Source organism: Trachemys scripta, chromosome 9 (genome assembly GCF_013100865.1).
Source record: "Trachemys scripta elegans isolate TJP31775 chromosome 9, CAS_Tse_1.0, whole genome shotgun sequence".
Taxonomy (NCBI): Eukaryota; Metazoa; Chordata; order Testudines; family Emydidae; genus Trachemys; species Trachemys scripta.
This window is the reverse complement of record NC_048306.1, coordinates 45239305-45264033: the sequence shown is the minus strand read 5'-3', so window position 1 is coordinate 45264033 and position 24729 is coordinate 45239305. Positions and strand designations below refer to the sequence as shown.

General features: G+C 48.1%; 1 protein-coding gene across 1 annotated transcript; it reads right to left on the bottom strand.

The window, feature by feature from the left end:
• Positions 1-4822: 4822 nt before the first annotated feature.
• CLIC2 (chloride intracellular channel 2) lies at positions 4823-22349 on the bottom strand. The gene is made up of 6 exons (XM_034781334.1): positions 21867-22349; positions 14359-14468; positions 13076-13201; positions 10248-10354; positions 8992-9173; positions 4823-7055 (listed from the first exon to the last, which is right to left on the bottom strand). Exons 1-6 carry the CDS (start codon positions 21921-21923, stop codon positions 6894-6896), a joined length of 744 nt encoding a protein of 247 aa, XP_034637225.1. The 5' UTR covers positions 21924-22349; the 3' UTR covers positions 4823-6893.
• Between the last annotated feature and the right edge of the window lie 2380 nt (positions 22350-24729).

Sequence of the window (24729 nt, the reverse complement as noted above, 5' to 3'; positions counted from 1 at the left end):
GTCATTCTGGAGTAGGCCAGGTGATGGAGAAAGCAGTTTTGAGGTCTAGGGGCTGTAACAGGGCACTGCTGGAGGGAAGCTCACACTGTTGGGAGTTTAATCTGTCATTGGCAGGACCTTGCTGTGCAGACTCGGGGCACCAATATGAGGGAGCTCTCACTGGCCCTGCTGCCAGGGGGCTGGAATCCAAGCAACATGCTTGCAGCTTGCAGTGCTGCTGAGGCAGCCTCTTCACTAGCATGTGTGATTGGGAGGTGAGGAGGGAAAGGGTTCCAAGGAGGGCACTTTCTCCCCAGCGAAGGGCTGTTGTAAGCCAGCATGGCTCTGTGTCTTTTCAGGTGAACGATGTCAAGATGATCCTGTGGAAACTGGTGGCCACAGACCAGCTCCAGAGCCAGGGATTCACCAAATCAGAGCAGCCCCGACAGAAACCCAACAAGCGAGGTGAGCACTTAGCTCTTGGGGAGCCACAAGGCCGACCTGAGTCTCCAGGAGGGGAAGGGGCAGTTTGCTGAGTGCGGTTCCTTGTTCTCAGGGGCCAGACGTCTGGTCTGTCAGGGTGGGATGCTTGTCACCTGCTGCAGGAATCGAGCAGAGCGTTAGTTTTGCCGTCTCTGGGAGCGGGTTGGAAGACCAGTGGTAGGAGCTGAAGGCACTTTCCCCAGTCAAGTCATGAAAAGGAATTGTAGGGGTAAGTGCAATTCAGGGAGAGTGGGGACTTGAAACTTCAGCTCCCCGAGTACCTCCCACTCCTTTGAGGAGGATAGAAACGCTAGATCCCCTTGCTCTGGCTGCTTGTGAAACCTGCCTGAAGTGACTGCTCAAAGGACTGACAACAGTCAATTACTCCATGGACATCTCAATAAAAATGTCAAAGGACTCGACTGGCCATATTGAGCAGCAGTGACTTGGCATGTGAGGCAATTGGCTCCCTCCTGTGCCAGCAAAACCATTGCATCCCAGAGAGGATTCATCCCAGGGGGTGGGCAGGAGGTGATCCCAGGGTAATTCCTCAGCTCCCACAAGTTTCTGTAGATGAACCCAGCTGGGTTCACTAGCTGCTGTAGCTATACCCACTCTGTAGGGGTCACAGCCTGGACTGGGGCTGCACTGCCTGTCTGCAGGTCCCTGGGTGAAAGGAAGACAGTAGGTATCTTGCACAACAGCAAACCTGACAGACTCCCTGCACCAGGCCTGGCTCCTGGAGTGAATCTGGCCCAGTATGTTCTGGGAATGTTTTACTTGATGACTAAAGATAGAATGTTGCCTGTGGTCATTTCACTGTCAGCATAATGTGAACAGCTGGCTGAGCACCAGCTCCAAGTCTCCTCCAAAATGATCCTGATAAACTGGAGAATTGGTCTGAAATCAACAATTCAGTAAAGACAAGTGCAAAGTTCTTCACTTAGGAAGGAAAAATCAAATGCAAATCTACAAAATGGGGAATAACTGGCAGTACTGCTGGAAAGAATCTGGGGGTTAGAATAGATCACAAATGAAATGAGAGCCAACAATGTGATACTGTTGCAAAAAAAGACAATCATCATTCTGGGGCATATTAACAGGATTGTCATACGTAAGATATGGGAGCTAATTGTCCTGCTCTACTCAGCACTGGAGAGGCCTCAGCTGGAGTACTGTGCCATGTTCTGGGCAGCACACTTTAGGAAAGATGTGGACAAATTGGAGAGAGCCCAGAGGGGAGCAACAAAAACTATCAAAGATTTAGAAAACCTGACCTGTGAGGAAAGGATACAAAACTGGGTGTGTTTAGTCTGGAGAAAAGAAGACTGCAGGAAGGTCTGATCAGTCTTCAAATATGTTCAGGACTGTTCTAAAGAGGACAGGGATCAATTGTTCTCCACCTCAGCTGAGGGTGGGACAAAAGATAATCAGCTTAAGCTGCAGCAAGGGAGATTTAGCGTTAGGTATTAAGAAAAGCTTTCTGGCTATAAGGATAGTTAAGCTTTGGAACAGGTGACCTAGGGAGGTGTGGGATCCCCATCACTGGAGGTTTGTAAGAAGAGGTTGGACAAACCCCTATCAGGGATGGTCTGTGTATTCCTGGTCCTGCCTTAGTGCATGGGCTTGACTACAGGACCTCTCAAGCTCCCTTCCAGATGTACCTTTCTGTGGTTCTGTAACGTGTACTTATGCCATTGTATGCCCAGTGCAGTGAATGAAGTTACACCAGTGCAAAGCCAATTTAAAAGAGGTGAGATTGAATCAGGACCTGGGTCTCTTCAGAGATCTGTCTCCATCTCTGGGACAGCAAAATGGTCTATCCTGTGTGAACCCTCAATTTGACAGCCTAGGATCCAAACAGAGGAATTTTCAGGAGCCTTTCTCAAAAATGGAGACTTCTTAGCTGTTCCACTGAAACCATTAACTTCCCACCACAAAGTTTCACCTATATGGTGAATTAAAGGGTTAGGGAGGTCCATTGCTCCATCAGTCTGCTCAGTTTAACACCCTCAGGTGCTCTATCTGACATTTCCAGATAGAACGTCTGTCTTTTCTACTCACAAGCTATTGTGAATGCAGAATGGTGGGTCCAAGTGCTAACAGTGAGCCATCTAACTACCTGGCTTTGGAACTGATTGCCAGGGCAACTATAGGTGCTTGGCTAGATAACTGTATCCACAAAGCTCAGCCATGTTGCTGTATCAGAACTGTGCTGTATCCCCTCCCACTGACTGTCACACTTCTCCTCCACTCTCCTTGTCCCAGCCTGCTTCTGGAAGTACTGTATCACCAACTGAGGCTGCCTGTCACATGTCCATCCCAACGCAGACATGCACTTTGTGAGTCCTCCACCAAGAGTCCTCCACAAACTCATCCCCCTTGGATGCGTATGCCCCTTCCTTGCCTGCCTTTGTGCCCCCCAGCCTCTCTGCAGCTGCCATGGAAGAGCATGCATTGCTTTGTAAATAGCATTACAAATAATGAGGATGCGTCGGTGGAAAGAGGAGAACATTTGTAAGAGGGTAATGGGCTTAGTATGTTGAGAGAAAGAACAGGGTTTGACTCTGTTCAGATGAAATAGTCCATATTGAAATATAGGCTACAGTCCTGGGGCTGTATTCCCCTGCCACAGCGTGCACGGAAACCCACTGAAGTCAAGTATCCTGCAGTGTGAGAATCAGACATCTGGTGCCTTTAAAGGTCCCCCCTATCCTGCAGTGTGAATTCCACTGAATAATGCTGAGCTCCTGGAAAGAGACAGCCCCGTGCTGCACCACAGGAGGAATCTTAAAGGGCTGGAACTGTTCCAGGCTTGTTTCAGCATTGCAAATTTCAGACAAACTAGGAAGACAAAAGAGCATGACCCATGCTGGGCATTTGTCGGTTTGTTCTTGTGCCTGTCAGGCCCATTGCAGAGGTCACAAGGCGAGAGTGCTCCATGCCCCAGGATCAGCGGGCAATTAAGAAGAAAACTGAATGATCAAACTCTCATGTTGAAAACCACAAGGCAGCTGCACTGGTTTCCTGCACATCACATGACTGACTCATAAAGCAGCTAAACCGTTCTTGTGGCTGTGTGGATTATAGCAATGGAATGGTGTAGCTGCTGAGGGATAAAGGCCAGACTTGGTCTGGCAACACAGACAGCTAAGTGGGGAAAAAGAAAAAGAAAACCCATTACTGATCATTTTCCAGGCCTCCGGGATATGCACTTAGCAATTGTCCATCTCACCAGGTTTGCCGCTGTTCATTCCCCCAGTTCTAGCACTTGGTGGCTTAACCCCACTTGGAGCTATTTTATTTAATAAACTCTGACATGTTTAATACATTTTCTTGATTTCTTGTGTGTTTGGCTCTTTCTCTTTACTCTCTGAGTCCATCTTGTTTAGCGTCTTTGGCCCCTCTTCTTCCCTCCCTTACATTGCACAGAGGAAACAGGTGGGAGTAAATGAAGCATAAAGGGCTCACAGAAAGACAGGAAATGCTGCTGCATGGTGCCATCCGATGGCACTATGTAGAATGCACAGGCAACTTGGAGGTCCTTGCACACCAGGGACTAAACTGGGGACCTCCAGAGCTAAAAGCACCAGTGGCTACAGCTTGCTGCTGCTGAACAGACTCATGTTTGCTGTGGATTGAGGACCGTCGTGGACATGGTGAAATGGGGCCTACCCCTCAGAGAGGAGTCAGGGACCAGTCCTTGGATGCAGCATGTTCCTCTCCCAAATCCAAGCACAAGGTGCAGAAAGCAATGGCAGAAGTTACTGACCAGCAGTAAGTGCCCTATATGCTCTGCATCCCTCACTGGTGGCATGGGCACGTCAGATGCCAACAGGGGACTAATATCAGCACAGCAAAGGGACAGGCCATGCTGCCAAAACTGCGGGGCCTGGGAGCCCTATGGAGGGCCATGACCTCAACCAACATGTGGTCAGTAGTCCCTGTCCTTTGCACTTGTTCCTACTGCCAGTGAGTGACATCGTCAATAATACCACAGCTGTTGCTATGCTGCTGTGGCTTCTCCCATTCTGCAGTTTCTGAGGGGAGTAAAGGGGTCATGAAATTCCTGTTCATGTGACGCTGCTCTATAGAATTTGAGATGCAGAGCAGATGCAGTGTGCCACCCCAGAGCGGGCTGCCTTGCAGGTGGTGTCTATATCCCTCTAGTCTGTACAGCATATTAGGATCCTTCAGCACAAGGGACTGCACAGAAAATGGAAGTTATTATTACTGTTTATTTTAGAAATGCAATTAATATTCACTTCCTCATGTTCCCAGCATAACCACACACCTTTTCATGCTCTACTGCCTTCTCTAGCTCTCAGCGTCTCCTGGACAGCAGTCTGGGGCCAGGTTGTGAAAGTTGTATATAAAATAAAGTTTATTATCACTTGAATGAAACTAACAAATATATCAAAAGCAGAATTGCGAGTACACACTATTTAGTGCAAAAGTACAAGTAAGAGAGAAACTTAGTGGGTTTTCTAGGGGGCTTTTACCATCAGCCCAGTGCAGATCTGTAACGCTCAGTACATTATAGGCAGGCCATTGCATTCTACAGAATATCTACATTGCCACTGGTTTCCGTACTATTTGGGGCGAGGAGTCAGATTCCTGGGTACAGATTTTGGCGGGAGGCCCCAGCAGCACAAATCTAATGGAGGAGAGGAGAATGTGGCCATGCAAAATGTTCCCAACATCCCAGGGGTCCCTGTAGATAGCCAGTTCACACCATAGAGTGGATAATGCTGGATGAGAAGGGGCAGGGCTGGCATGAGCACTGGGCCAGCCCCTCCCAGCAAACCTCTGTCAGTTGCCTCCTGGACTATGCCAGAGCTAGCAGCAATCCCCAAGGTTGCAGTAGTAGAAAAGGGCCTTAAGGGTCGTACTTCTTAAGCCAGCATCAGTCACTCCATGCTTATATGGGCCAGATCCTTAGCTGGTCTTGCCCTTCAGTGGAACTGCGCTAGGCTCACCCAGCTATGGAAGTGGCCCTGGGTGCTCTGTGCACACGCACACACTGTTTGACCTTGATACGCTGCACATCAATTATAAAAACCCTTTTGTTTTAGAAAGCAAATGAATTTTTGTCCACTCTGGTTGGCTGCGCAGGTGGGTACAGCTTGTGTGGGATCAGGGGAAAGTTCACAGTCTGCTGCCCAATCATGGAAAACTCCTGCACTGCCTGTACCTGCAAGGGGAACCTCTCCTGATCAAGCTGCATTGCTGCGCGGGATCATGGAGATCTGGAGATGAAGCACCTGAGTCTTAGCAGTGCACATTCCAGCAGTAAGACCGGGGCAGATCTCTTGCAAGAGTTTCCAAGCTGATCACTGACACTTACCGGGTGAACTTTGTATAAGAAATGGCTCTTTGCTGCTGGTGCTCTGTATTGAGCTTGTGATATGTGTGAGCCTGATCTACCTCGAACCTACACCTACATGCCTCAGGAGGAGCTCTGCTGAAGTCAGTGGAGACAAAGCAATGGAAACCTGGTATTGGAGGAGGGGAAGGCACTGTAGTTCAGTGTCTGTTGTTGGTATGTTTGTGACTTGCAGAGCCTCCCATGCTGGAGCCTTCACACAGCTCCGCCAGGGCACCTCATTCCTCATCTAGAGCAGCCCCCGCTGGTGCAGCCCTGTGCACATCCTGAGCACACTATTTTTCCTCAGCAATTTGATGGAGCTTCTCCAAATTCTAATTAGAAATCAGGCACATTCCTTTTTACCAGTGAGGGTGATTAACCATGGGCATAAACGCTCCAGGGAAGTGGTGGATTCTCTATCTCTTGGTGTCTTCAAATGACTTTCCAGAAAATATACTTTAGCCAAACACAAGTGATTGGGCTCAAAGCAGAGGTAAGTGGGTGAAATGTAATGCCCTGTGTTATACAGGGTAGGTAAGTCTAGATGATCTGATGGTGTCTTCTGGCCTAAACTCTATGCATATGTGAAAACCCATTTTGCTGGGATCTAAGACATCATTTGTACCCCGTCCTCCAGATTCAAAAGGGGGATACTTAAACCGCTCTATGCCGCATGGTCACCAGCTCTGCGCAGTTTTGCACAATAAACGTTGGTGATCCCACAAAAAGGTTGGGAATCCTAGCCTCTAAGGAATGACAAAGCAGCTGCCTCGGCAGCTGGGTGGTGGCATTTTGCTACATGCAATGATTATAGCTGTAAAATCAGGGTGCAGTCAATCTACACATGAGGAGGATAGCTGCAGCAGCTGGAAGCACAGGGTTATTTTCTGAAAGGCTGTTACTAATTAGATCATAATGATTCCTCCAGTTCCTAGATCCCCAAATGTTTGCAGGTGACAGGACTGGGCTGTTCTACTGGCATGGCCATTCAGAAGAAGGCAGCTTTCACGGCAGTGTTTCCAATGGAAAGAGGGGTTTAAAAAACCGTCTCGTTTGGCTGCCCCTAGGTCATCTTCTTGGCAACGCTGGCATAGGTGCGTTCTATCTCCTCATTGGCTGGGCATGTGTGGCTGAACTCATCACGGGAGTAAGCATTGTGGAGGTAGCGCCAGATGCCTGTCATTTCCGCTGGGATCTCGAAGTCACGGTATTTCTTGGCAGCAATCTAGAGGGATGAAGGGTGAGAAAATGCAGGTGATTATTAGACTTCTGGGTATCCAGATAAGATCTGGCCCCATTGACCTGGAGGCCGGCAGGTTTTGTTGTTAAGGCACTGGCCTGGTATGCAGAAATTCAGACTTCACTTCCTAGATCCATCATTAGTTCCTTGGGCAACTCACCTAATCTCTCTGTGCCTCAGTTCACATCTGTAAAATTGGGACAATAATCCCACCTTGGGCAGTGTCCAGCACAATGGGGCCCCAGTCTCAGCTGGGGTTTCTAGGTGCTACAGTAGAACCTCAGAGTTACGAACTGATCAGTCAATCATGCACCTCATTTGGAACCGGAATTATGCAATCAGGCAGCAGCAGACCAAAAAAAAAAAAAAAAAAAAAAAAGACAGTACAGTGCTGTGTTAAACATAAACTACAAAAATAAATAAAGGGAAAGTTTTAAAAAAAATTTTGACCAGGTAAAGAAACTGTTTCTGTGCTTGTTTCATTTAAATTAAGATGGTTAAAAGCAGAATTTTTCTTCTGCAGAGTAAAGTTTCAAAGTTGTGTTACGTCACTGTTCAGTTGTAAACTTTGAAAGAACCAGAACATTTTGTTCAGAGTTACGAACAACCATTCCCAAGGCATTTGTAACTCTTAGGTTCCACTGTAGCATCTTGGACCAAACAGGACTCCATATGCATGAGCAACTAAGGGTGAATCTTGACTTGGAACTCCCAGGGTGCCCCCTAAAGATTGGCCAAGGCAATCCACGTAAGAGAGGGAGTGAAAATCATGAAGTGGATGAAACAGTGAAGTCCACTGAGTTCCCACAAATCCCTCCCATCCCTTCTGGATCAATACCCTCATTCAGAGGAAGAAGACGGCCAGCTTTGCTGGAGAGAGATCAATAGACCTGTCAGCTCAGAATCTCAGCTTTCTCGGCTCATCCATCCAGCATGTCAGGGATGGCTATTACACACTGTGCTCTGTTCCTGCAGCAATGCTCTCCCTGACTTCACACTTATTGTTCATCATGGATGAGATGGATGGGTTCAAGGCTGTTAAATCCAGAAGCAGAGGAGGGTTGCAGGCGGGAGGGGAGCTGTCCACCCAGTCTGGCTTTGAACCAGAGACACAAAGGTGTCCCAGCACTTCCAAAAGTACTGGCTGTGAAAGCCATACCCCTGAAAATAACATCAGAGCTTCACACGGCCAGAAGGGGTGATACTGTGAAGGCTTTACTGGGGACATCGCCTTTGAGATCTAGCCAGGAGCTTCCCAGACTTTGGTTACCAGCACTGTGTTTGGGTCTGGCTAGTGCTGTTGGTCCCTCATGGAAGAGCAGGGGCTGGAGTGGGGTTGCCCCTACAGGTTTCTCTCCAGTGCTTTTCCCGTTTAGCTTTAGCTCCCTAGAGTGATGGAGCTTCCTTCACTCTCCTTGGGATGAAATTCACCCATGTTTAAATGATCAGACCTGGCTCACCTTCTTCTAGCCTCCCTCTCCAGCCCACTGCCAGGTAAATGCCCTATTGAAGGGACAAGCGAGACACCGAGCAGGGGATAGCGCCAAAGGGATGAATACAGACAGGCTTGAGTCAAGATATTCTGAGCTGGAACTGGACAGCGCCTCAGCTCCCCAAATCTTCACAAGGTCAGATGTGGTGAGCTGGCTCTAGTTGGGAGTGTAAAGGGACCTGTACTGCTTTGGGAGGTGATTCTCACAAGTGCCTAAGGCTCAGATCCTCAAAGGTACTCATATGCCTAACTGGCATTGATCTCAATGAGGTGGTAGGCCTAAGTGACTTAGGAGCACAAGTCCTGCTAACTGTCACAGGACCTTGCACTCCCTGGGCATGAAGGCACTTTTGAAAATCCTGTACTTCGTGTGCTGGCCTGCCCTTTGACCCAGAGATTGTGGCCTCTGTAGCTAGTGGGTGGATTTACTTTGATGATGTGCAGCTTGGGCAGCAGGTTGCAGTCAGCTAACGTTAGCCTGTTCCCATCCAGGAACTTCCTGTTGGAGACCAGGACTTCCTCAGTACTGTCCTGGTCGATTTCTTCAGGGAGCGGGTTGTTCAGGTAGGTATCCAGGCGTTTGAACTCCCTCAGCAAAGCCTTCTCAAAAGCTGCACCCAAGGAGAAACCAGTGTTAGTGTGAAAGACCTTGAGCAGATTCTGCTCTCACACCCACCAATTTCACTGCAACTCCACTGATTTCAGTAGAGTTACTCTTGATCTACAACAGCCCAACTGAGATCACAGTCAGGGCCCCTGGCGTCAGATAAGGAACCTGCCCCAATGCGTAGGTATAGACAGAATCCGTGCCCCTGCCCCCATCAAAAAAAAAAATGTCCACCCTCACAAACAAATCCCTGATACTTGTACCGTTGAGCTGGACCATACCTGAAGAGGGGTTTCCACCTGGGACCGCTGTTGGGATTTTGGTGGAGAAACCCCAGAAGATATCCCTTTGGCACCTTCCAAAGAGCTCTAGGATCTGAACGTGCCCCTAATACGTATTGCCACCTTTCTCTGAGAGGGAGTGGTTAGAGGGGGTTGGCCAAACCAGTGGTAGACTGCCTCCCCAAGCCCAGATCCACCAAACACAGTGCGATGTCCCACTGCCCCCTGTAGGGTGTGCCAGAACTGCTCACAGTGTGTACAGAACAGGTCTCTGTGCAGGTGGAGCTACCAGAGCTGCTCCTTTAGCAGCCACCTAGCCTGATGCTGTGCTGCTTCCAGGCATTTACAGCACAAGCTATGGATCATGATCCTCAAATGGTGCTGGGTGAAAGGCAGGGTTGCTTTTGTCCTTCCAATTTATTGCTTTACTTCCTGGGGGCATCACTTGGGCGGGTGGAGTGTGGGAGACAGTGGGGACTCCAGCCCAGCCATAGGATGCCCTCTCAACGAGCAGGAATCCTGCACACAGGAGTTATCACCAATACTCAGCACCTCTAGATCCCTGCCGCTGCTGTTGAGAGGCATCCCCTCCACCTCTCCTGGAGGTTCTGTAGCTCCCATTCTGTGCACCGACATCCCCACCTTCATGGACTGTGAACAGCTGATACACCCTCTGGATCTCCTTGGGTGAGCGAGCTATTTTTCTAATAGGTTTTGCTTCAGGATCCAGGGAAGTAAATTTCCAGGGGAAATGATGAACTCAGAATAATAAATAAAAATACCCTAGGGTTCCTTACTCTCATTCGCTTCCTTGCGGGGATTCTTGATGTATGCAGAGAACTTGGCAAAAATGTTGCTGCCCACATCAAAGGACTCCTTGTATTTGGGGCTTAAGTGTGGGTACCTTAAACAGATAATTGCATAGAGTCATACATGGAGAATTCACTCTGCCATTAGAAAGCTAGTCAGCTGCATTCTCCTCTGGTGACTATACAACCCACAAGCACTGAGATGGGTTCAAAAGCATAAAGCCCTGCAATGATCAACCTCATCTAACTTCCTGCCCAAGGGATAGGGGGAAGCCTGAGCTCTGCTGGCACTTCCGGGATGCTGGCCTCAGACAGGAGTGCACGGATTGGCATGAGGGGGATATGGAAACTCATGCAGCTCCCATGGGGAAATGCCTTTTGTTCTTGAGGTATCCCAGTATACCCCGCAGGCCAACATCATCCCAGCTGTTGTGTTAGGCCCAGCCCTGCACTGGCCCTAAGGTGGGCTTTGCCAGACTCAGGGTCTGTCCACTCTGCAGTCAGAGCGGGGACTGCAGCCCGTGTAGACAGACCCAAGCCAGTTCTAATCTAGCTAGCTCTGGCAGCAATAGCAGCAAAGCTGCGGCAGCACAGGCTAGCAGCTCCAGTACCTACCCAGTGGCCTGGGGTGAGGAATGAGTGAAGAAGGTTGAAGGGTGCCTCAAAATAACACTGCTGTAGGTACCAAAACCTCTCCTGGCAGGGGGTGCTGTTCTATAACTAGACCTGACAATCTGAGCAGGTAATATGCTTTTTCCCATTAATCTGTTTGTCACAGGGTGGCCGGTCCCTTTAAGGAGAGCAACCCCATCTCAGCCCACCTGTAGGTCATTAATGCCATGCCCAGGTGGCTGGCTGGCAGTTAACAAGGGCCTGGACATGAGGAAAGGTAGCTCAGCTGGTGGTGGGTGCACCTAGAGGAAATTCCCCAGGAGATCAGCACTACTGCTGGCTGAGCTTTCCCAGGGCAGGGCAGGGCAGGGCAGGGCAGGGCTGGAAGGACTGACCTGTGAGCCCTGGAGGGGGGCTGGTGGACTCTCAAATTCAAGGGAGGTAAGCCTGCCTGAATTATTACTCAGGCCGTGGAGGAGGCTGTGGGACTCCTGAGCTTAGGGGAAGAGGCCTGAATTAGCTCCCAGAAGAATGGGAAGACTTGAGGGGCTAAAGAGCTTTGTACTCTGTACAGGAGTTAATCCATAAGCTGTTGGTCTAAGTGCCCTTGTCTGGGAGAGGAGAGGGCAGGACTGCACCATGTCATTGCACTGAGCTGAGACTCACACCTGCCCCATCTCTGTGCTGTGCCTGCTGGGCTGAAAGCTGTTAGGTGAGCGAGGATGGAGAGCAAAGCCTCAGTGTTTCATGTGCTCAGCAGTCACCCAGTGAAAGGCTTGAGCCTTGAGCATTGGTGTGTCTGATGGTTGCTAAGGGTGCACTCCTCCAGAGGCATTTCAGCCCCTAACTCCCACAGGAATCAGGCCTCTCAGGCCGGGGCTTTCAGAGGGGCTCAGCCCCCGCCACTGTGGACAGATTTGCAAGATATCCCAGCACCCAACATGCGCCCAATGTGCTGAGCTTGTTTGCAGATCTGGCCCTAGGACCTAGCGAGTATCTTGGATTCCTCTAGCATGAGCTCCTGGAGTGCCCCCATGCCAGCTTGCTCGGGATGTGGCTGCAATCTGGAAAGGGTTGTGCAACAATGACCTCTAGCTAGGTATGTTCCAAAGTTTGGCTAGGCACAGAGGGGAGTTTTCAGGGCAATATGGAGCTGAAGGAGGAAACCCAGGCTAGGATTCTGCTCCCTGCTATCCAAAGAGTGTTGCTTTGGGTTCCATCCAGACAGCCATGCAGCCACCAACAGCTGGTAACTCATCAGGGAGGTGAGGGGGGGAGACTCGGGGGAGCCACACAGCTTTCTCCAGCTCAGGATCTGGCCTAAAGCCCCAGCTGTGAACTGTTCTGGCTCTTTAAGGTGTCTCCTGTTTACCACTGCAGTGAACCTTTGGGGAGAGAGCCAAGAATGAGCGCATAATAACCGCTCAGCTGGGAGCTAGCTGCACTCCTAACCCCTGGGCTGGAGTGTTCACCTTGGCTCAGCTACATGCACCTGCCCCTTTCAAAAACAAGCAGAAAAAAGGTTTTCAGATCCCTTCCCCTCCCCTGCTGCAAAAATAATGGCATCTGCTTCTTGGGTCTCTAAACCGATCCACTTGCACTTCTCACCACATCCCCCACCCCTGTGGCTCGCCTGTCCGGCCCCTTTCCCTCTTTGCCTGCATCCAGAGATCACACAGTGAATTTCCTTCCATTGTGTTATCTCACCGGCCAAACTGTTTCCTTGCTGCTTAGCTATTCATAGAGGAAGGGGGAGGGAGGGTCACAACCTTAAACCAACCGTCTCACACTAGGCAAAAGCCTATCTCTGCTTCTTCTGAGGGACACACAGCAGTACCTTGGCCTCAGCAATACCCTCATGGAGACAGCAATATATTGTTCAGAGCAAGGGACTAGGGCCAAGGGACATTCTACTCACTGCCACTGGCTCCCAGTCCCACTCTGTGCCTCTGTCCGTTCCTACCGCCCCACAAGATGAGTACCATTGCTGAACTGATCAATGTTTGCAAAGTGCAAGGGGCGAGAGGAGAGAGGGGGGGGGCAGGGGAAGCCCAGAATTGGGTAAGTGCAATGGCCACTACTGCACCCATGCCATTCGAGCTTTGCCATGGCCACAGATCTAGGCCCAGTGTTCTGATCTGGTGGCAGTTCACATCTCCTGGTTGGAAGGTTGCAAAAGTGCATAATACTATGATAATAAATACTTAGGAGGCGCCAGCGTCTGCTCCAGGAACTCCTCGATCTTAATGAAGTCTGTTTTCAGCTCCTTGTTGAACAATAAGAATGGAGGGTTGGTCCCTGGAGCCAGAGATTTCAGCTCTTCAGGTTTCCTGAAATGATTTTTTTTTTTTTTTTTTAAAGAGGGATTCACTGCTGAGGCGAAGACCTCACTGCAAGTGCAGTGTCACAATCTCATCTCACCACCATGCATAACCACCAAGAAGAACATAGAATGGTAGGACAGGAAGGGACCCTGAGAGGTCATCTAGTTCAGGCCTCTGCACTGAGGCAGGACCATGTAAACCTAGAACATCCCTGACCAGTGTTTGTCCAACCTGCTCTTAAACACCACATGATGAAGGCATCAAATAGTGAGAGACACAGATTAGTACAGGGAGGAGACACAGTGGTGAGAAGGAATCATGGGCCCCATGTTTTGGAGCCAGAGCCATGCTGATCAGGAGAGGGAGCTCCCTAGATAAAGGCCCAAATTCTACCCTGAGTTCACAGCTCCCATTGACTTCACTGGCCATTGGGACATCCATCTTTGGCGGCACATGGGATATGTGTAGTCATTTCAATTTTCTGAGAGGGCTCACTGCCATCTTTTCATGGCCCTGTCTCTGCAGGATATCTTGTATAAATCTCCATGGACAAACTTTTGTTGTTCACATTGTGTCCCCAGTTGCTTACAATGGCCTGAACTGTTGATTTTTGGGACCAAATTTCCTGCTGGCTTATCCCCTGTGTAATTCCAGGGAGGTCAGTGGCGGGGGGCAAATGGAGCATAAGTGAGGCGAGAATTTGGTCACAGCTAGACTGCTAGCAGGGACACCGCCTCGTAATGATGCCAGTCAGCTCCATCTATGCCAGTGACATGGCACATGTAACGAAAGGGGATGTGATGCTGACAGCGGGAGAGATCTGAAGTGTAGAGTGAAGAGCAATTGAGCCATATGACACTAAGATTTTGTTGAGTATCAGAGGGGTAGCCGTGTTAGTCTGAATCTGTAAAAAGCAACAGAGGGTCCTGTGGCACCTTTGAGACTAAGAGAAGTATTGGGAGCATAAGCTTGCATCTGAAGAAGTGAGGTTCTTACCCACGAAAGCTTATGCTCCCAATACTTCTGTTAGTCTCAAAGGTGCCAGAGGACCCTCTGTTGCTTTTTAAGATTTTGTTGGTGCACACAATCCAAGGGGCAGCCCTGAGCTTCCCTGCTGTGTACTCTGGATATCTCACTGGCAAGAATTACCACCATTCCCTTACCTCGTCATGTCCACTGTGGTCACGTTGAATTTGACTCCTTTGAGCCACAGAACCATAAAGAGACGCTGGCAGAAGGGACAATTCCCAATGTTCTCGCCATCCAGGCCAGCCTGCAGAAGGAGCAAAATAGACCAATGCTGCTCACTGGGCATAAGATGTCTCCCACAGCTGGGCCACTGCAAGCGGCTTTGGGCAAGGAGCTGCTAGCACAGCTCCGGGCTTGGTAAACAGACAGTGGCAGCATAACAGGTGATTCACTGGTTTCATTGGGAGTTAGGCCCAGATCGTCAAAGGTGCCTTTCTCTCCATTTTTTTTAACAAGGAGATTCAATGCAACATTATGGTTCAGATTTCAAATGGACCAGAGATGGGAGATGCTCAGATGGTTCTTGTAGCAACTATAATCTAAGTCACATGGCACATGTATAGTCTATCTAGATATAGGCCCAGGCTGCAAAGTTTGCATCTGTGTTTAGGTTTTTTTAAGGGATATGTTAGGATCAGGGGTCCATTCAGGATCCATTACACAGAGAGACACCTAAGCACCAAATTCAGATCTAGGTTTGCATCTGTATTTTGGAAATCCCTTCCCAGAAGTCTGGGGTTGGTTAGAGGCTGGGGGTCCATTACAGAGACAGGGCATCAGGCTGATTGAAATTACATGGGGAAGATGAAGGGGAGAGGTGGGGGAAGCCCAGTGCATAGCCAGCCCAGTACTGGGGAAGTGCAGTGGCCAGTACTGCACCCATGCCAGTCTGAGCTTTGCCACAGCCATGGATCTAGGCCTAGCGTTCTGATCTGGTGGCAGTTCACAGCTCCTTTGCACAGTTGTGAATGATCACACATGATGCAAAGCAGGGGTTAATTAGCCCCTACTATGCTAACTTACACCCAGGCTTGGGGAGCTAAGTCAGAGGAGTCGTGTAAGTGGAGGAGGTGGCAGTGGCCATGGGCTGGATTCACTAGCCCAGATAGCCTGCATTGCACCCCTGCAGTGCATACAAAAGCAAATGTAACATTATGAAGTCACACTCCAGCATCCAGGCATCACAGCCCAACGTCACCAGGGCATTCGCCAAACACAGGGCTCAGGACTGGAGATAGCTGGGCTGGGAAAGCTTTGGAGTCCCATCCAAATTGGTGGCCTAACTCTAGCGAACGTAGCAGCAACCCCCTGAAAGACTGAATTTAATCTAGCTATTTATACGGCCCTTGTCACTATGGTATCTGAGCACCGGAAATGCACCAAAACTGATCGTCATCAGACCAGGTGGGCCAGGCCCCTCGTAGGGCTGCTGGGTTCATGACCCAGCACCACTCACAGTGATTGTTTTATACGCTAGTGTGGTATTGTTTCTGTTTCTTTGGGTGGGAGCTGGGTCAGAGGGGAAGACAATATGAAAGCTCTCTGTGCCCCTTGTTGCCATATTTTGGAAAGCCTGTCTCTAGAAGCTGGATTGTCAGGGGCTCCTCAGACAGGAAGTGAGAAAGGGAGGCGCAGGCCAGTACACTCAGCGCTGGTGGGGGCGGGAGGCACAAAATGGAGTTTGATAATGGATTCAACAGGAAGGGAGGCTTCTCACTGGCAGGAGGAAGAACTCAAGAGGGAGGGTGTGGGAGAAAATGCACTAACGTTTTCCAGGAAAACAGTAGTTTGTTTTCTTTTTACTGTTCACTTGCTGATTTAAAGGGACACGGCGTAAATTCCCAAAGGCTCAGATTTTCCATGAACTAGACAAACAATTCCCTTTTTAAAAACGAAAGTCAGTCTTCAACAAAAATGAAGAATACTGCAAGCCTACTGAGCAAGTCCTGGGACTATCTTGTCAGACACAGATTACAGCCTTCATTCTCTGTAGAAGTCCTAATCAACAAATACATCTAGACAGGCCCCTCCAGGAGTCTTGCATGTATTTGGAAGGCTCTGAGGTCAGTATAGGAGAGGTGGGATTGTTCAATACAAGGCAATAATAACTCTCAAACTGTGGGCCCCTTCTCCAAGTGGGGTTCTACTCTGAAAAGTGACTGTAACAATGCCAGCTTGGGGGTTCCACATTTATAAACCCACAATCTGGGTTCCTGCCTTCTTGTGCATCAGTGCTATGCGCTGGGTCTGCAGGCTACACTGGGCTCTTGGGGTGACATTTTCAGAAGCACCTAAGAGTAGATTTGTTAAGGTCGTTAGGCCCCTAATTTGCACGGAATTGGCCAGCCCCAATGTCTACACAGCAATCTTACAGCCCCGCAGCCCGAGCCCCATGTATCAGGTGGCCCGGGCCAGCCACTGGGGTTTTATTGCAGTGTGGACATACCCTTAGACACTGGAGGCGTCTCAGTCCCACTGAAAGTCAAGGGCCAGACTTTAGAGGTGCTCGGGTGCCTAAAAATACAGATAGACACCTAAGAGGTACTTTAATAAGTCCCCCACAAGTTAGGCACCCAATTCCCATGGGCTTTCAGTGGGAGAGAGACACCCAGCCTGCTTAGGGCTTTCAGAAATGCCACTAGGTATCTGTCTGCAGCTTTAGGCTCCTGCTCCTACATAGTTTAGAAAATCAGGCCTCTGCTTACATAGGCACCTTTGGAAATTTTACCTTGATGCATCAGACTCTTGTAAAGACAACTAGAGCATCGGAATCAAACCAAGGAAAGCCGATTGTTTAAATAAACAAAATGACAATTTAAAAATGTTCTCCCCTTACCTTAATTATGCTGAAAAGAAACTATTCAAATGAATATTCTCCCAAGAGTATTTTCTGTTACCGTTTCTGATCATAGAGCTGTGTAATCAATAATTTCCATCTCAAGAGTCATATGGAACAGGAATAAGTAACTAGTAACTATAAGGCCTCAGCACTGCAAATGCTTACATGCCTAATTTTAAGCCCCAGAGTATTTCCACCCAAGTCAGTAGGACTATTCAGAGTCTGAAAGCCAAGCCCACGTGTTTGCAGGACTGTGCCCTCTTGCTGCTGAAGCAAATACATTTACAGAACGGGGGGTGATCAGAATAAAAGAATTAAGAGAAATGGAACAACTTTTAGGTCCAGATCCTCAAAAGTATTTGGGTGCCTAACTCCCATGGGTTAGACAAATAACGAAATTATGGGAACAAATGTAGGACAAATCGGATGAACTGATTTGATATGAACAAATGAATTAATATAACTTTTAAAAATCAATTTGTATATCTACCAGCACTCAGACAGTCTTCTGCCTCACCTCCGCTTCATGCCCTTGTCTGCTGTGTTTGTCACCCCCTCTTTTAATGGATGTGTAAGAAAATAATTTGGACTGCCCACAAAATTCTACTTGTTGATTTTAAAAAAGGTAATAAATAAAATCTTTTCAAATAGTCATATTTACAAATGAGGAAAATCTTCTGGGTGCTGAAAGCTTAGAGAGCTTTATTACCTTTCTTGGAGACCTTTACTACTGCAGAGAATTAAAAAAAATACCAAACCCATAAACCTAAAATGGAGATTGGCTACCCTATAGCAGGGGTAGGCAACCTATGGCACGTGTGCCGAAGGCGGCACGCGAGTGGATTTTCAGTGGCATTCACATTGCCCGGGTCCTGGCCACCGGTCCGGGGGGCTCTGCATTTTAATTTAATTTTAAATGAAGCTTCTTAAACATTTTAAAAACCTTGTTTACTTTACATACAACAATAGTTCAGTTATATATTATAGACTTATAGAAAGAGACCTGCTAAAAACGTTAAATGTATGACAGGCACACGAAACTTTAAATTAGAGTGAATAAATGAAGACTCGGCACACCACTTCTGAAAGGTTGCCGACCCCTGCCCTATAGCCACTGATAATGGGAAGCTGAGCTTTTTGGTGCTAGATGGCTGATTCGGATTCAGGCTAGGCCACAGACAGCTGGAAGTCATTACATGCTGATTTATGGAGACCTATTTGCAAGGAGTGAATGTTCTCCTAACTCCACAGCTACAATACAAGTGATACTGAAAGAATGGTGCGTGTGTTGACACTGTTATCGCAGAAGCCAAGGACTGAATGAATTTAAAACTGAACTACGGTGGCAGCCTTAGATGTGATCTCCCTAGATTAACGTTCAGATGCACTGGGAGCATATCAACAGGGCAAGGAGCTTCCTCTGCTATCTCTACTCAACTGGCCCATTAGACACAGAGGATTTGACTCGCCAGGGTTGTCCTCCTGCCACGTTCACAAGCAATCGCCTAGCAATCAGACTCTAGCAGGCGAGGGGCTAGTACAATTTGACAAATGGCCCCTTACAATACACTCCTGAGCTGTAAGGAACTCTCCCTGCCATTGCAATGGGGGCAGTCAGATCATCCAGGCTTGAGAGTTCAGTGACAGCTAGGGATCAGCCGCTGAGCGACAGACACAGAAAGATTGTTGGTTGGGTGACCTAAAGAGAGGACCAATATTGCAGATCAAGGGGGAGTGAAGGGATAGAAATTGATAGGAGCAAAGTGCCAGAGTGAGGGCACAGGAAAGATTTATGGTATATTTTTTCAATTCTTTTAAAAATTAATCCGAAGCTGGGTAATGTTAGACAGAGCTGAATTTTAACAACAGAATGACGATTGTAGAAAAAAGTGACAGATAGCTCCTTAACTCATATAAATTGGTGTAGCTCCACCAACTTCAGTGGCGCTGCACTGATCCATAGCAGCTGAAGATTTAGCTCTTAGGTTAACAGTTAAGACGATGGCCAGTCTATCATCAGTTCTGACACAGACTTCCTGTGTGACCTTGGGCAAGTCACTTTGAGTCAGATTTTTAAAGGTATTCAGGCACTAACCCCCCTGGAAATCACAGGAAATTAGGTGCCTTTAAAATACATCCCTTAATGTCTTTGTGCCTCTCTTCCCCATCTATAAAATAGAGATAATCATTCCTTTCTTGCACCCTTTGTCTGTCTTGTTTTCACCGCAAAATTGACTCGAGTTATAACTTGAGTCCTGTCCGGACACAAAACCCATTGACTCTAGTGTGGTGGTGCTTTTACTTCCTGTAGATGAGCCCAAGTGCGGGTATAGGGTAAAGCTCAAGTTAGTACAACTTGTCAGCTGCTGGTATGACCACTCTGCAGTGTGGATGCAGGCTAGCTTCATTTGAGGGCTAATAGTCCTCTGATGCCTTCCCACAATTCCCCATGTGCTCAGAAAGGAGAGGCAAGTTTCCCCACAACTCACTGACAGAGAGATCATAGAGTGGCTCAGCCTACAAAAAAGCAAAGAACCATGGGATGACCCCCAGTTGCCGTAGTGCCACACATGAGTGAATGCAATGCATGCTGGTGTGGACACAACAGCTCAAGTGTTAGTCCTCCGTGTGGCTGCTCTCACCCACTCAAGGCTAACTCCAGAGGGGTAAATTGAGTGTGGCTAACTCAAGTGAACTACAATGAAGACATGCCCAAGGGCCATGCCAGGGATTGTCTCTTACTATGTGTTTGTATAGTGCCTGGCACAATAGCGTATGCCTCAGGAATAGAAATAATGATCACAAATAATAGCTTTTACCATCTGAAGATGCACGAGTTACAAGGAAGAAAAATCAAGACCAAGAGGTTCTCAATAGAGCTTCAGGAACTGTCACTCTGGGAATAATAGCAAAGGTAGGTAAAAGGGCAGCTGCATCACACCATCCATGTCCTATTGGTCAATATCTCTGCCAGGAGACTAGACCAGTCCTGTGAGGTGCTTGGAACTAGGTGTTCAGCACCTTGTGGGAAGCACTCAGCATCTCATGGGATTCTTTTCCCCCCCAAAACAAGATTGGGGTTTAGGGCCAGATTCTCTCCTACCAATACTGGTGTGAATGGGGTGTAATTCTAAAGTTACTCCAGTGTTAATTGGGGAGCAGGATCTGGCTCTTGATCATGAGAGGTGCTGAGAGCCTACAACTCCCATTGGGATCGGTGGTTGCTCAGCACCCCTTTAGATCAGACCCTGTTTCATTAAAGGCTGCCTGCCAAAGATGGTTAAAACACAGAAACTGTTATGGTAGGGGACTGTTAGTTTACCACCATACTACTTGTTCCAAGGGGTTTTTTTACTGCTAAATTAAGTAAGTTTTAGGGGAAGTACTGACTAAGCGTTTGTTTTCTGTTTCCCTTCTCTAATAAAAAGCCCCTTGATTCTGATGCAGTTTTGAAACAATCTTGTGTATCATTTTCCTGCCTCTCCCTAAGATAGTTAGGGACTAGCTAAGTAATAGTGATAAAACAGGGAACCACAGAAGCGCTGAATTCACCAGCAAAATACCCTGGGCCAAGTTTGGTTTTAACAATTGAAGGACAGTGAACAGAAGATGATCTTAATGAAGTATCTCTGTTCAGCAACTTAGCCTAGGCTTTGAGAGGTTAAGGACAGATAATATCTTTTACCTGACCCCTGAATAGTTTTACTTTGGACAGTTCTGTACGTCAACAATGAGAGTGGAGTCTGAGTCCCTAGATTTCTAACATAGACCAAGGTAGCCTTCTGTTATTTGCTGTGGGAAGGATTCGTTGTAATAGTTGGGGAATAAAACCTCCTATCTCATTTAAATGACACTTTTAGAACATTAAACATTTCTTTTTAAAAGACTCAGAATCTCAACATTATTTGTGGTGTGAAATCTTGAGCATTTGCTGTTTGCATCAAAATACCCTAGACAAAGTCACGTGTTGTTCTATTACTGTGATGGTGTAATCAATGGCCAGCCAAGTAAAAAGCACAGGGCCAGGGAATTTAAAGTTATGGAAGTTGTCTGGGGTCATGTCTCTCTCAGACATTCATTTGGAAATTCAGGCTCTCTGATTTATTTATTGCTCTCTCCACTTTTGCTAAGAATGTTTTGAAGAAAGGAGTTGAAATGTTCCAAAGGAAACTGTCCCCAAAACACTTAACGGAGGGGGAAACATTTCTACAGCAAAACAGCCTTCAGCTGAATAATTGACACATACAGAGCAAAAGAGAGACAGAGCAGTTCAGAGAGTCTGTCTTGCAACCACAACTTGGTGAGAAGCTGAAATTGAATGTATGTGTTTGTGTTGTTATCTATTATCTCTTCTGGACAGGCTCACACCTTATCTGTCTCTGTAAGGCACATGCCATATTTACACTGCTGTACATATGATTTATATCAGCATAACAACAATTAATAACACAACATCATACCGAAGGAACTTGATCCCTTGATAACTTTATAACCTGCCAGTTCCTTTGGCACTCCGCAGTAGAATGCACAGCTCCCTGGGAATTCCCCCAGTTTGGGCATGCTTGGCACCCTTTTCTGCCAACCGCTGTGCACACACACATGTAGTCATGGGTCTATCTGCCCGTATGTACCGCTGACCATTGCAAATGGGACAATGCCCCCCACTCTGAAATGATAAAGCACTTGTAAAAAAATCTGCAGGTAACTTCATCAAAAGTAACTGATGAGTTTAGTGGGTCGTTGTTCTTCCTGCCTGGGGTAAATCCAGCATGCAGAATTCATAAGCATGTCTTTGAAACTCACCTTCACGAAAAGCTCGATCTCAGGCTCCTTCCGAGGGCTGTGCCGCTGGCTTGCCATCCTCTCTGCTTGTTCAAACTGCTAGCCGCTCTCCACTGCAGCAAGTTGCTCCGTTCTTTGCTGCTATTGAACCTCTGAGTGGAAGCAGGTGGCGATCCAGTGGGAAAGCCGCTGGTGTATGGTGAAGGACCTCTCTAATGAAGATACACCAAGCCCCGTTGCCAGCTTAACTCACCAATGGGCAGTTCTATCGCAGTTCTTTTCCTTCCTCCTCCTGAATTCTGAACTGAGGAGGAGTGACAGAGTATGTGCAGCAACGGCTGGAGGGGCAAGGGTATTTCCACAAGGGCCTCCCAGTTGTGACTCAGCATCCTAATCTAACAGAGAGCATGCAAGAGGTCCCCCTGTCAGCTATCAAGCAGACCAGATGCTGCCCTGGACTCTTTCTGAGCCGTGGGCTTATGTCCCAGAAAAGGTCCTTCCACTTCTGTTACTGTAAACTCCCACCCATGAGAGCTTTTATGACAGGAAATGGGCTGGAAGTGTCTTGTGCTTCATCAGTTGGAGAGATCGTGTATCTAATTATCCTGTCCAGGAGGCAAAAAGTCCACAGCTCCAGAGCACATCCCTTCCCCCACAACACTCACTAAGAGAAAGCAAGCGTTGTTGGGAGAGACCCCAGATTCACCAATAAAAGAGGCAAACTTCCCTCTACTAAGCACAACTTTAAACACATGGTATCTGCCTTAAACAACAACATCTGAGCAGGGCCCACACTGGCAGCTCAGATCTGAATCCCTTTCCACCCTTTGGGGAAAGCCCCAGCGATCCAGGGAAGGGTCTGAATTTCATACCTCTGGCCTCTCACTTTTGTGGGCTGACATAGAACCCCAGAGGTGAGCAGCCCCCAAATCGGCAGGAGTTTCAATTCCAATCCTGATCTGAACTCTGTGGCTCTGGCTCATCTCCTCTGGATCCAATTCACTTTCCATGTGTTATTCTCCCATTTCCTTAGAGAGTTTCATGGATTTGTCATGGATATTTGTGTGTATCATCAAGGGCTGCGTGACAGGGGAGAGATGGGGATCTGCTTGGTCCATAGTAAACAAGGGAATATCTCCAGATCTCCTCTGCCCTTGCACAGGTCGCCCAGGAGAGGGAATGCTTGATGAGACAGAGTGGGAAGAATGGCTTGGGGGAGGTCAGGCCCCACACCCAGGAACTTAGGAGAAGCTGGAGAAGTTTACTGTTTGCCCTCCACACTCTGTCCTTTGCTGATTGGGGGCTGTTGGGACAAAGAGTTTGGTTTGGCCCAATGAAAGTCCATCACAAATAGATCAGCTCTCCAGACAAAAACACAGAGATTGAGGATGGCTCCTTCTCTTTGGCCCAGAGACTCCCAGGGGCCAATGGGAGGTGCTGCTGCTTTCCTGGCAGCACAGGAGTGGGGGAAGTGACTGCCATATGCCTTATCAGGGAATCTTTCAATCAGACTCAGCATAAGAGCCTAGTACTGGAGATGAAGTCATTTCATTAGAAAACATGATCAATTTGCTTTTTCTCCAGAAGGGAAGGGTCATGAATGTGTTATTACTGGCTGGCTGCCCTCCCCCCACCTCCATCCCTCACCCCCCTGCGCCCTGGGATTCCTGATTAGAACTAGAGCACCCACTAGGAAAACAAAAGCGAGGCCTCTCCATTACAGCAGGGGCAATTTATTGGATTAAACTTTTTTTCAATGAATTCAGGTTGACCAAACCATGTCATGAATTCAGGTCCAAGTCACTGAATTGTTTCAGTTAAAAAAAAAAAAAAACTTGGAAAGAAGCCAAAACATTTCCATTTGGACTTTGAACTGACTTGTTTGTTTCAAATTTCACTTCACATTGACTTTAAAAAAAGTTTAAAAATACCCCTGCTCAAAACCAAGCCATTTCCTTCCATCTGAAACGAAATTTCATTGACTTTTCCCATGTGGTCAGTGAACCAAAAACTCAGTTATTTTCACAGATCTCCTGCCAGCTCTCATACTTCAGGACATAGGCTGAGCCCCAGCGAGGGTCGGAGACTAATACCTCTGCCTGGGACAGCAGTGCATACTTTGGTATTGTAGCAGCAGCACCCACTGTCAGCCACAGTGCAAAATGCTGGTCGATTGTGCTCTGGCTGCATGTATGGGCCAGTGGCACAAGTCCCAGCCTTGGAATCAGGGGAGCTGTGCTCTGTAATGATAGCTGCTTGCAGTTATGCTATTCAGCAACTAGGGGCTATACTGAAAATTTCAGAAAGAGTGTGGTCTGTGGGACTAAGCAAAAATGGAGGCTTCATAGATTTCAAGGCCAGAAGAGACCTAGTCTACACTAGGAGCTTGGGGTGCAGGGCCGGCTCCAGGCACCAGCGTAGGAAGCAGGTGCTTGGGATGGCCAATTCAAAGGGGCGGCACTCTGTCTGGTATCGGAGCGGCACGTCCGGGTCTTCGGTGGGAATTTAGCGGCGGGTCCCTCATTCCCTGTCTTCCTCTTTGAGCTGCTGCCGAATTGCCGCCGAAGAGGAAGAGAGGGACGACCCGCCACCGAACAGCAGCAGAAGTGACGTGATTAAGCAGCCGCCGAAGTGCAGCCGCTTGTCTTTTTTTTTTGCCGCTTGGGGCTGCAGAAAAGCTGGAGCCAGCCCTGTTGGGGTGTGATTCCCCTGCTCATGTACACATACTCAAATGGTATAAATAGTAGCATAGCTGCAGTAGTATTGGTAGCAGCAGCGGGGACACGGATTAGTCATGTACCCACTGGTTTCAAGTAGATTTGTCCTAGGCATGGAAAATCAGTGCCTTTGCTGCTGCTACCATGGCTACACTGCTATTCATGCT